Raw genomic sequence first — 13516 nt, 5'->3', positions numbered from 1 at the left:
AACTTGATACAAGAAAAAAAAACTCAATGGATTTTTTTACTGCAATACTACATTGATGTGTCATTTTGACGCAATTAAAGTATAGTTCAATTTGTAGTATTAGCTAAAGTTTACCCTACAATTGCCAATACGATCAAAATTACTAAAGATGACCTAATTGCTAGATAATTCCCTTCTCAGTGTAGATTATCATGCAATTCAGCACACGGCTTCAATTGGACCGGGAATGATAACTTGCACATTAGTCCCATTAACAATCAGCAGGTTGAGAACTCAAAGCAACATGCATAAAAATTGAATTAATCTTTGTGATGTTTGGCGGCACTTTTCTTTTAGTATAACCGCTAAGCAGATCAACAAAAGAAATTTAAAATAAATTAGCATTGTAACTCACCATTAAAATAACTAAAATTGGATATAGAAATTTCGATGCATCTGATATGAGATTTGAGGGAGATTAGTAGACAGTACTGATGCTAACCTTGGCTGGTTGACTGGGATGGAAGAGAATTGACCGGAGTAGTATATGCACTCTGCAGGTCGCTCCTCATGGAGCTGGTGTATATATGTTGATTAATCGGACTCAAATCTCTAATCATGGGCAGGGAGTGCAAGAGGCATGCGACGCGCAGCACCGAACTGGGTCCTCACAGATCTGTCCACAGAGACATTTGCGTGGCGCAGGGCCGCCTAGCCAGTGTGGCGTTCGCGGGCAAGCGTGTGGCGGCAAAGGAAGCCGCCACACGAGCAGTAGGCGGCCGAGGACTAGAGCGGGCATGGGTACAAGGTTACTGTCTGGTCACTCGCATGGTTTTTTCTAGGTTTCTTTAAATTTTAGTTGAACTTGTACAGTTTTAATGTAGGGAAAAGCTATTTTCCTGTCGGCAGGATTTTCGTTTCAGATCCGAACGCTCTGGATGTCGTCCGCTCTAGATCGTACGACCATCGTGCTCTTTGCTGATATTAAAACTGTTTTGCCACCGCCTAGTGAAAGATAACGCTTCGCTGGCTCCCCGCCCGTGCCGCAAACCGCTCCATGGCATCGCCGCCGTCCTCCCGCTCGTCGCACGCCCATCTCCCAGACTCTGCCTTCTCTCCCTCGACCAAGCACTCTTGCCTCTCGTCTCATCTCTCACCTCGCTCCACCCTCCCATCATCTCTCACCGCCGTCACACTCCTACTGCTTATCTCCACGCGGCCAAGGATCTGACAACGAGGCGGAAGGAGGCGAGCACTAGCAGGCGCTGGCGGGATCCTCTGGTCAGACCAGGAAGGAGGCGAGCATTGGCGGAAGGAGACGGGTGCTGGCGGGATCCTCGGGTGGAAGGAAGCGGGCGCTGGTGGAAGGAGATGGGCGCTGGCCGGATCCTCAGATGGAAGCGCTGACGGTGCTTCTCAAAGGAGGGCTGACGAATCACGGGCAGCAGGGACTTTGGCATTGTGGTTGAGTTGCGAAGCACACTAACCTGATTAAAGGGACGATTCGATGGCTTGCAGAAGCTTTCGAGCAGAAGTCGAGGACATCAATCTTACCTGGACGGCCGTGTGTGCATGCAGTGGCGGAGCCAGGATTCGAGTATAGGGGGCGAGTACGTATATTGATTGTCGATCGTTGGGGGGGGAGGCCCCTGCTCGTCCCCCCTGGCTCCGCCCCGCTGACGATGTGTGTAGATGCACACAGTGAATGCATTACTATGAGTTTTTTTGACAAATATTGCTTAGTATTGATACTAGTTTAGTTTTTTTAGGGTAGTATCGATACTAGTTGAGACGAATTACTTCCGAATGTTCGTCACATAGGGTTAGATCCGAACGAAATAACTGAAGATGGATTCCATACCTCAACCTCACGAGTGACAACGCAATGCAGTAACCATCTGGTCTCTGTAGTTGTTGTGTTTGATTAGTAGTTAAGTTGATTATGTACATTTGTAAAGGCGGATTCTGCTTCCATTCCATATGGATCGAGGTGCCGCTGATCTCGAGTGATTTTTCGAGAAAAATTAAGGCCTGAATCTCATATGTTCTTGCATATTTTTCACAGATTTTTTAAATGAACAAAAATTACTGCAGTCAGTGAGAATCAAACCTAAGTCCTCACATCTGGTAACTTTGACCCTAAATAGTTGTTAAAAAATTCTTTGATGACTATTGTTGTGAATAGCATGATAACTTTCGTATTGCACATCTGATAACTTTACATGCAAAAATGGTGTTAACTTTAAACCGGGACTGGAAGATTAAAACATTCTTTGATGACTGGAAGTTAGCACTGTCCTTTAATGTAATGTCACATGAATTAGGAATTCATTCGCTTTGCGTGCAATTCATCTGGTTTGTTCGATTCTCATTCAAAATAAAAGCTTAAGTTTTGGGCATACACTTGGATGGCAAACTTCTGCAAATTAGGTCCGGTTTGCATGAAATCCATCCAGTTTGTTCAATCTTTTTGGCATACGGTATCTATGACCACAGATGACCCTACGATCGATCATTCGTCAACAAGAAGACGGCAAGCGGCAGCAAGGCAGCCACGGGAGGCATCAGGTGCACTACCATTGTAGAGAGGGGAGAGAAGTGGGCAACAAACAATGTTTAACAGACAGCAACAGCAAATCTGCAAATGCAAGCAATAAACGATTCAAGAGTCATATACCAGAGACGGCAAGCAACATCAGAAGGAATAACAATTCATCAAAGACAACCATATTGCCAGGCAGGTACTACTAGTCTGATCTCACAACCCAAACATAACATAGTACAGTGGTCATCATAATAATACTCAAGCTAGATAGCACATTACCAAAGATGGGTTCAATTTGCCCACATTGCAAAATCTTCAGACTAACACCCTGGAATAACTCAAAGTTCAACAACGGCTGGCTTTTTTAGATAGCCTTTGGATGTTTAGTCGCCCTTGCGGCGGAAGGAGCAACCTTCGGTTAGCCTGGCCTTGCCGCCCGTTGGCTGGCAGAGCACTGTTTGGCAGCCAGGGCACACCACCACAGTCTGGGAGTGGCTGAACACAGTAGTGCTGCAATCACAGAAGAGAGTGATTCAGCAATCAATCATAAAATAAAAGGAAGGCATGTTAAAGTAAATTATGATCAACAAACATAAAAGGAAAAAAGTAAATCACGGCAAGTAGACTCACTGATCCAAATGAGATGAGAAATGATTGATATGTTGTGTATTAATGTATTGCATAGTAAAGTACTTGAAAAGAAACTTAAAATGGCATTGGAGGCTGATGATACAAGATAATTGAGGAACAATTACAGTATTAGGAACGCAGTGATTTACAAGGATTGTGTTTGAACTGGCGTGTTACAAGGCTGGTACATACAACTAGGGTGTACTGCAGTATCATCATGAAGCCCAATGCAGAACACGCAAAATTATGTTAAAAAATGCATCTGCCATGCTTTTAATATTAACCTATAAAGCATATGCAGTCAAAGAAAGCAGTACTGAAGTAGAAAACACAAAGCAGTGAAATAAACTATGTGCATGTACTTGGCAGCCAACTAACGTTAACAGTTAAACTACAAAAATAGCAAGAACGTTTTAAAGCATGACAATGTCTTGTAATCAAACGAACATCCAAGGCTAATCAGTAGCAAATGAACCTAGTGAAACTATTTACTTGCAATGAAGAGAAAAGGTTTAGAAAAATTACATGTTGAAGCAGCCCTGGCACTTGACGTCCTGCAGAAGTTAACACATAGCCATTAGAACCACCATAATCCAAACAAAAGAACAACAATGCCAAACTTAAGCATGACAAATGCACACAACCTATTGCAGCCACATTTTAACCATTAGTGTTGTGATATAGGCAAGATAATCAGCAGCTTATACACGATAAAAGGAACATGGCGGCACTATGTTACACGGGAGTGTCCAGTAGGAGATATGATTCGATGGATCCACAGAAACAACTCAGACCGGAACAGCACTATAGCGTTCACTCACGCATTGGTACTAGCATAGAGATTTTTGGATACCTAGAACATGTGCCAATACAGGTTGACATACATGCAAGGGTACATAGGACTAACAACGAATGCATCAAAGATAATCACGACCAGCTGCGTAATCTACCACAAACCTGTGGTAACAGACACCATTACTCAGCTACACCAACAGCCTACCGAAGCAAAATTTCAAATCGGATGAAAAATTACGTCGCACGTCTAGCGGAATCGCGTTTGGATAGGATGGGATCTGATACCGCCGTCATCTAATTACGGAACAATCTAAACAAACACCGCTGAGAATGGTACCGTAAAGGAGGAGATTTTACGGGGAAGGGGGATTCATTTACCATGAAGAAGGAGTTGGGGGACTGCACGAGGCGCTTCTTCTTGTGCTTGAGCTTCTCGAGCTCCGCCGGCGGGTTGAGCAGGTCGATGTCGTTCTGGAGCACCTGCGCCACCGCCACCACACAAGAATCAGGAACCGTGAGTAAATCCAAAGAAGAACCAAGCGAGGGAAGGCATGGAGATGGGCCGGGCGGCGCACCATCGTCGGAGGTTAGGGTTTGCTGGCGCTCTCTGGCGTCTCTCCGGCAGGGACGATCCGAGGAGGCGGCGGCTGCGAGGGGATGGAGAAACTGGAATAGGTTAGGGTTGAGGTAGCGTTTATAGGCGAGGGTGAGGGGATCTCGACCGTCCGATCGATCTAATGGGCCTTGTCCTCCTATTGTGCCTATGGGCCGGTGCGGCAGCAGCGTTCACTACAAAAACCAAACCAAACTCCCTAAAAAGACCAAACCAAATCGTACCTTTTTTTTCTTTGCATGGTAATAGGTGTCTCAAAAATATATATGAAAATAAAGATCATAGTACAAATCATATAGACACCGACATGACAAAACTCAAAAGACAATAGACCGCTAGTCTTTACACAAAAAAAACATCAGTCAAAAAGGGAAATAAAATAAAATCAAGGCCGAAGAATCCCCAAGTTTGACACCAATGCTCATCACCTGCCTCGGCACCACCACAATGCCCACTAAAGGAAAAATGATGGATCACCTCCTTTTTCCAAGTTTGACACGGCTCCATGGCTGATATGCAGGCTTGCGAGCCTCCATGGTGACTCACCAAAGACGAAACCATTGTTGTTGAACGAATCAGATAGGGGCAGCACTTTCAACACGTCATCAAACTCCAGATCTAACACCCCCGCATGACTAAGATGCTGGAGGAGAAAACGATACCTGCCAGCCACCAACCACAAACCCAGCACACGATCTGTCCTCCGGATGTCATTGATGTTGACTACTATATGCATCCGCACCTGGACTACCTCCCAAGCTTCACGTCGGCGCTGGAGCAGATGTCGTCACAACGGCGGAGCTCGAGGACACAAGTCCATGACAAGGATGTCGCCATCGCCACGCTTCCCCACTTGAACATGCTAGTTCCCAAATCCATCACCGACCATAGAGTTGATCGCCTCGTCAAGGGATGAATTGGAGCTTCTTTGTTCAGCGCTGCCGCCAAAGCCAAGATGTTGAACTACCCAAAACCGAAGCTACTAAGGCCCTAAAACATAGAGCCCAATCCGCATGCGCAGGATCCAACGACTCCCCCTCACCATTGACAACCGAGATGTCGTCGATGGAGGGGAGCCATCGGAGGACGGCGCCCGAAGGCTGGTCTCTCCTAGCAGCGACTAGGCTTCCAGTCGCCACACACCAAGAGGAAAACGCTTCGCTACCTTCACTGCTCTGTTGGAAAAGGCAATGCCTAGGAGGCGCTTAGGCACGCCTAGACGCTAGGCAATAGCCAAACGCCTCACCTAGGGCATAGATGGAGGTCTAGGCAGGGCAAGCAAGGAATTGCCTACCCAAGCAAGAAATCATGCCACATACTACACTAATATGCCAAACGAGTTATATTCCAATGGCAGTAGACGGTAGTTAACTTATTTATATGCCCTAAACTAATATCAACACCCATATAATAATCACAATTACACTACGAGTAAAAACTATATTACCGCCTAGGCCGCGCCTAGGGCGCTTAGGCACCGCCTAGGCACTAGGCGAAGGCCAACCGCGTCGCTTACGCCTACCGCTTTTTCCAACCCTGCTTCACTGCAAATCAAAGCAAACCATATGATCTGCGGTGGAACGATACACGTACGTATCCCTACAAACTCTAAGCTCCCGGAAAATAGAGAGCTAGGAGCGATTTGGCGTTTCCTCGTGTGGTGGACCGCGATGGTCACTGTGAGATTTAGTAGTGGGCCCTCATGGTCAGAATCATGAAGCGACGGTCCTGCATTGGTCCAAAATTCATGTAACTCATGTCGGTCGTTTCCGACTCGCTGCCTTCATGACGCGCGCCATCCGTGGAAGGGAATAAAACCCTTCATTGAGGAAATCTATCTTGGCTCCTCCATCAATTTCCCATCTTCTCTTCTTCACAAATTATTTAGATCTAGCTGTAATTCCCAAGAAGTCTTGGAATTGTTGAAAAGGGTATTATATGGAGGATGGGAGATGGTACCTCGATAAAAAAACATGGTGTAATCCTTGGATCCCACAAGGCCCTTCCTCTCGTCCGGTAACTCCTATTTTGTACTTGTAGTTCCACTTTAGTTCACTTGTAGAGTACTTGTGCAGATAAAGTATGGATAGGAGTTAGATGAGGTTGCCTGATAGGTTTTCAAGCGCATGGGCGAATGCATTTATTGATTTTTCTTCTCAACATAAATTAGCAATGATACGATGCTTTGCCCTTGTCATAATTGTATGGATATAAGTAAGAAGAGTGTTAGTCAAGTTCCAACCCATTTGTTGTTGTATGGTATGCAAACTTCATACACAAAATGGGTGTTCCATGGAGAACAAGTTAGCAATGATGAAGACCAAGTTTATGAGCCTCTTGGAGACGAGGAAGATTTTGATGATTTTTATGGATTTGATATGGTCCAAGATCCGCTAGGAGACATCCACATTGCCACAATTGGGGTGATGAGCAAGAAAACCAAATGTTGTTGGAGGTAGCATTTTGAAGTCCAATGAGGCATCAACCAGATTTGATCGCTTGCGAAAAAGTGTAAGACGTAAGTTGTACCTTTGCTTCAGGGCTCACTCGGTACTATCCTTTTTTTTAAGTTGGCACACCTCGAAGATTTTAACCATTGGGGCAAAAAAATCATTTGACATGTTACTCAAGCTTCATAATAAGGTTTTGCCAACCGGTGACTCACTTCTAGCCACTTACTATTACAAAGCGAAGAAGATGTTGAGAGATCTAGGGTTGGAACCTATTCACAAGCACTTCGAAGTAGAATTGGTTTCTTAGCTCACATGAGGTACTTGCCTATTCGTCATAGGTGGCACAGAAGTAAGGCCTTCAATGGCGAGAATGAGAAAGTGTTATCGCGAAAACAACCACTAGATAATCTCTAGGGCTTCAAGCATGGAAAACATCCTGGAAATAAGAAAAGAAGGACATCTTCAAACTTCAAAGGCCATGCCAGGGAATCTTTCCCCAAAGATGAGCATCTTGTGTTGGGCTACCATACTGGAAGGAACTGAAATTGCCACACAATCTTGATGTCATGCACATTGAAAAGAACATTTGTACGAGCTCATTTGGGACTTTATTAAACATAGATGGCAAGACCAAAGACACGGTGAAGGCTCTCACAAGGACTTAGAAGACATGAATATCATAGCAAATCAACAGTTGAAAGATACGTGCAATAGCGTAGTAAAGCGGGATGCATGGTACACATTGTCCTTGCCGATAGCTGATTGGGGGAGCAGATAGTCGTTCATCGAACCATGTGGTATTTCTGTGCAAAAGAAACGAGAGCGCATCTTATCAAACTTGATCCGTCGACACTTTTGTTGCTAGAGCTATAAATAAGGTTTTTGTTGGTATTTCAGTGTGAATTTGGACAATTTTAGAAACATGTAATGATGCATGTTTTGGGAGATAAATATCCTTCGGTGCTAGAGCTAGTTGTCGTGCATGTAATGATGCATGCTACTCCCTCTATTCCATAACATAAGATGTTTTTGCAAGCTGTTTTAGCTTGCAAATACGTCTAACATTGTGGGCCGGAGGAGTACTATGTAAGCATAGTACATATTAGCATACTGAATGTTCTTCAATACTTACATAGTAGCATTACTGAATGTCCTGCAATCTAATTTAGTAAGCATATTGTACATGCGCATAGTGATTAAACAGCTTTCATAATACAATTGAAGTCCAACATATTACCGCAATAAATTTTTGTTTCAGTATGCAGTACTAGCATTTACTCTGTCCTGCATACATCTATATCTGATACGGTTCTTTCCATTGTCCAAAAATCACACAGACAAATCATATCTGAATCATTTCAAGTACAATCATGGAAGCGTTGAAATTTCTCTCGAAGGGTTAGAAAAACCAACGGTTGGTAGGGAGTTTTTAGCACTGCAAAATCGGGCTTGCAACTCCTATGGTAGCAGAATATGTCCACCGGTGTTCTTGGAATGTATTCTCATCGAGAGAGCCTCATCAGGGCCGGTCCTGGGGCAGGGCGAACAGGGCGGCCGCCCCGGGCCCCCGAAAGTCAGGGGCCCCATTTCAGGTATATGTACGCTAGTACGTACAGGCATACAAGTCTTCGAGTGAAAAACACAATTGAAGCCAATCTCAGCGCCTCGCTCAGCCTCTGGTACGTTAGTCTAGGAAACTAAAAAATATATGGTGGGCCTGGCCCATGTTTGCATGTACGTGGAGACTGGAGAGGAAAAGGAATCTTCGATTCACTAATCACTATTTCCTGTAACTTCGGATTCACTAATCACTATTTCCTGTAACTTCGGATCGGTTGTTCCCTGCCCTTTTGGCTGTTCCGCTGTTTCTGTTCGTCTAATCCTCTTCGACTCTGCCAGGAACGACGCCGCGACTGCGGCAGGTGCATCTCGTCGCATCCTCTTCCCTCGCATGTTCTTCTTCCTGTTTATTTTCTTTCTAATCCTGATTCCCAACTTGTCAATCGATCAATCAGGTTAACAGGGAATTGTTGTTAGGGCGCTCGAAGCATTGCGCGCATGTAGTCAGATTAGATTACAGGGAGAAGGTACTAGCAGATTGTCAATACATTGGATGATCTTCTATACTAAATCTAATATTTTAATTAGCTTAATTTGTTCCTTCTAGTTTCAGCAGGGGTCATGTCGAGTTCGGGTAGAAAGAAAGGAAGAAGGACGCAGATGAGGAGATAGAAGAATTGAGAGGATCTCTTTTTAAATACTATAAGAGCGATACAAGTACTCCAAGAAATTCAGACGAGTTGACGATAGTTCTTGCGGGTGACCAAACTAATGGCAATTAGGAAGATGATGGTCATACTCCTATAAAAGGCAATGCTGACGTCAACATGGATGATAGCACTGTGAGTGATCTTGAGCCCATATTTATTTTGTATTGCATATCGGATTTTCTTTACTCTGCCTGTTACTGTGGCATCAGCTGAAAGAAATTTATTCAAAGTTGAGATTGTTGAAGAACTACCTGAGATCTACAATGTCGCAAGAGATGTTAAATGGCCATACAACTTTATGCATTGAGAAAAAAATTGCTTGACGAAATTGATATTGATACTATTATTAGCGATTTTGCATCTCATAATGCTAGGAGAAAATTTTGAAGGTAATATGTAATACATCATGTGATATGCACAATCATTTTGGACACACTTAATTATTCTCTTTGATACAAATTATACCCACGTATGATGATTATCAATTAGACATTTATATTAAGGGCCCCGAAGGGCCTGGGATTGTAGTTTCGCCCCGGGCCCCCGAAATCTCAGGACCGGCCCTGAGCCTCATTAACGTTCTTTTCTTCCTGCAAGAAGCTCAAAATAGAAGGCTTGTTGGAAATTACAAAGTAGTATGGTGCTGTTGATAAGAATATCTGGGCAGAAAGCTTACTTTTTTTTTCTTTTTTCTTTTTTGCGGGGAGAAAGCTTACTTCTCGTTGAAGCCTTCGACGGCATCAGCTGCAGGAAGCACTCTGCACTCTGCAGGACAATGAAACAGGGCAGAATAATGGAGAATTTCAGTACAAATTGGAGCAAACAACTGGACAGAAATCAAGGGGAATTGTAACGGGTCACATGTGCAGATCCATTTGCCGCAGCCCTTGGAACGATCCAAAGTCGGGTAGAACTGCATCAATCGATGGTCGGAGGACAGCAAAATCATGAGAACAACACAACGGAGAAGACCAACTCTCCGAAGCAGGCAATCAGTGAGTGCAATGATAAAGCGTACATAGGTGGAAGCAGATAGGGCACTCCACGGCACGTTCGTCTTCCTCGGCGGCGTCGATGCACGAAGCGAGGTCGCCGGATCAGACAAGAAGATGGCGGAGCCGGTCGGAGTCCAGGCAATACATACTTACGCTGATCAAATGATCAAATGCCTCCCAGTGGATCGGTAGCACAAGCTGATCCACGGCCCCAGTTCAAAATCTTGGAGTCATCAACCGTCAGGTTCAAGGCAACGCAAACTGGCCATCGGCTTGCAAAAAAAAGAAGGAAAAACTTTAAGGAAAATTTAGAAAACAAAAAGTTCCGTCGCCGGGACTTGAACCCGGGTCTCTCGGGTGAGAGCCGAGTATCCTAACCACCTAGACTACGACGGAATCAGTGGTGGTTCAGATACTAAAACATATCTATTCGGGAGGCAGGTCTGTTCGTGTACGCCACACACAAAACAGCACGAACGATAGAGCTGAATCGCAGCTTTGCTTTTTTCAGACATGGCTACAAAACATCACCAAACCGAGAACAAACTACATTTGATCCATTCCATATTTGGATTCTGCCATGCACACGAACACATGGATTGTACTACCAAATTCAGACAAAGCGGATCCTGAGAATCCAAGCCAACACATGATGTGTTGATCTTGGGCAAAATTCCAGCAATCTGCCTGCCTCCCTCAGTTGAGCAACCATACCGCATATGCAGGTACGCAACTGATCAAATATTCAAATACCACAACAAACTAGTCATCAGCTCATCATTCGTCAATTGCAGGGCTTTTGCTTTCATTGAGCACTACAGAAAGATATCTCAAACTACACAACATCCTAAGACCTTAAAACTACTGAAGAAATGTATGTGATTTGTTGTGTGGACTTCCAGAAAGATATCCAAACAAATGACCAGAAAACTAATTATGTGACAAGCGCTTTGTTGCCAACTATAGAAAGATATTGGAAATAAAATAACCCACACAACTTTTATAGAACAAACTCTCACACAACGCACAAATTATGTGACAACTTTTATATATCCAAATAAATGACCAGAAAACTAATAAAGGTCGCCAGTCCAGACCTATACCCCCGGAGAAATTAATCAAGCATCTCTTGATTTATCTCAAAACAACTCAACTTGAATGTTGAAGTGTACGTTATGTAAGCTTGATGAACTTTTTTTTCTTACTTTTCTTCAAAACAGTGTTGATTAAATGATGTAGGGATTGAAAACCTTAAATTGTAAATTATATAGTAAATAAGTTGTCTTCCATCTCAACTTCAACTGAAAAATCATTGAAATTTCAGATTAGAAATTGAAAAGGAACAAAATTAACATGATAAAGTATCTCAATACAATTTGAATACTATAATCTTGTATGTCTCGATTCTCATATGAAATTCTTATGCATCATTGAGACTATAATGATTTATCACATTTTAAAAAAATGATCTCTCTAAATGGTGATGCTTTGTAGCATGATGACATGAAAAAAGGGACCGAGTTGGGACGAAAACTCCATACCGGAGTAACAACTAGCTTAGAAACTGAGAATTCTCTCCACAAATTCGTGAAATTGTATATTTTCAGCAGCCGGAGGCGGCCAAGGAGGAGTGTACATCTGCGCCATAGTTGGGTCTGGCCACCGGAGCATTAGCAGATTGGCGGCAGGTTTGTTCTTCTGAAGCCGCTGGAGTAAGCAAATGAATAACAAAAAAAATTAACGAGCAGGGTCATCCTATGATAAGACCTGAATCAATTGGAAAGCCATAATACGAAAGCTCAACGTGCCAACATGTTCAAATTGAACATAATATAATATGGTAACACACTATCTCACAAGTCTTCTATAAATGTCAACGATGCCCGTATTATCCACGAGACATCAGTGAATCCAAGATACAACTAAGTATACAAATCGGGAGTTGAAAGCATCACAACTGTATATTACTTAATGTTACAAAAGACATATAAACTAAGAATGATAATCACTCTCTTAATAGTTGGTGCTTTAAAAGAAGGATAGAATGACTCAACATAAAAAGTAAATAGGCCCTTCATAGAGGGAAGCAGAAATTGTCATGCGCATATTTATAGTATTGAAAGGGTGGTCCAGCTCTTATTACCAATGTTTTGCGTTAACGCTCAAGATTTTACCATAGAAAATACATATATTTTCCATTGCCCCTTGTAATTGTGCGAGGTACCACACACTCTATTTTATATATCTTTAGTTTCAAAAAGATTTGTCCTCTTTCCGCTTTAAGAATTGGAGACCTTTTATTTAGTAGGCTTTTTCCTGATTTTTTATTGTCCAGAACCATCATTATGAGATCGTGGAAAACAAAATATGTTTACGATCGTCTAAGCAATGTGAAACACACACACACACACTGACACACACACACACACACACACACACTGACACACACACACAACACACACACACACACACACACACACACACTCACACACACACACACACACAACACACACACACACACACACACACACACACACATATATATAGGGTCGTGCTATTCATCACCCTGGTTGAGAAATAGTTATTCTTCACCCTCCTCTATTTTACCATCAATGCACCGTAATTTTACGTTCCGTAAGTTTTGTCTTATTTCTGACGTAAAAAGAGACCGTAAGAAAATATATAATCGCCTGAAAAATATTTTATGTTATGTAAAATTACAAACGTAAAAACATAGTCTAAAATACACATAAACTACAAATTTTCTTGTCTTATGACCTATATTTTTATTTTTTATGTCAAATTTTACGTAGTGAATCAATAGAAATGTAACTATTCATCATCCAGGGTGCAGAATAAGTTATTCTTCACCCGAGGTAATTTTACGATCATTTCATAATTAAATTACGTTTAGAATTTAAATAGTTACATTCCTATTGATTCACTACGTAAAATTTGACATAAAAAAAATAAAAATATAGGTCATAAGACAAGAAAATTTGCAGTTTATGTGTATTTTAGACTATATTTTTACGTTTGTAATTTTACATAACATAAAATATTTTTTACGATGATTATATATTTTCTTACGGTCCCTTTTTGCGTCGGAAATAAGACAAAACTTACGGAACGTAAAATTACGATGCATTGATGGTAAAATAGAGGGGGGTGAACAATAACTATTCCTCACCCAGGGTGACGAATATATATATAGTGTTACTATTCATCACACACTT

The 13516-nt window shown here is 42.5% G+C and overlaps 1 protein-coding gene and 1 non-coding gene across 2 annotated transcripts; both read right to left on the bottom strand.

The window, feature by feature from the left end:
* Window positions 1–2626: 2626 nt before the first annotated feature.
* LOC125522427 (40S ribosomal protein S27) lies at window positions 2627–4665 on the bottom strand. The gene is made up of 4 exons (XM_048687492.1): window positions 4525–4665; window positions 4328–4429; window positions 3680–3708; window positions 2627–3034 (listed from the first exon to the last, which is right to left on the bottom strand). The coding sequence occupies exons 1-4, from the start codon at window positions 4525–4527 to the stop codon at window positions 2908–2910; spliced, it is 261 nt and encodes an 86-aa protein (XP_048543449.1). The 5' UTR covers window positions 4528–4665; the 3' UTR covers window positions 2627–2907.
* A 5938-nt stretch (window positions 4666–10603) lies between these two features.
* TRNAE-CUC lies at window positions 10604–10676 on the bottom strand. The gene has a single exon. It is a non-coding gene; the product is annotated as a tRNA-Glu (tRNA).
* Between the last annotated feature and the right edge of the window lie 2840 nt (window positions 10677–13516).

Source organism: Triticum urartu, chromosome 7 (genome assembly GCF_003073215.2).
Source record: "Triticum urartu cultivar G1812 chromosome 7, Tu2.1, whole genome shotgun sequence".
Taxonomy (NCBI): Eukaryota; Viridiplantae; Streptophyta; class Magnoliopsida; order Poales; family Poaceae; genus Triticum; species Triticum urartu.
This window is presented reverse-complemented; position numbering and strand designations above follow the sequence as displayed.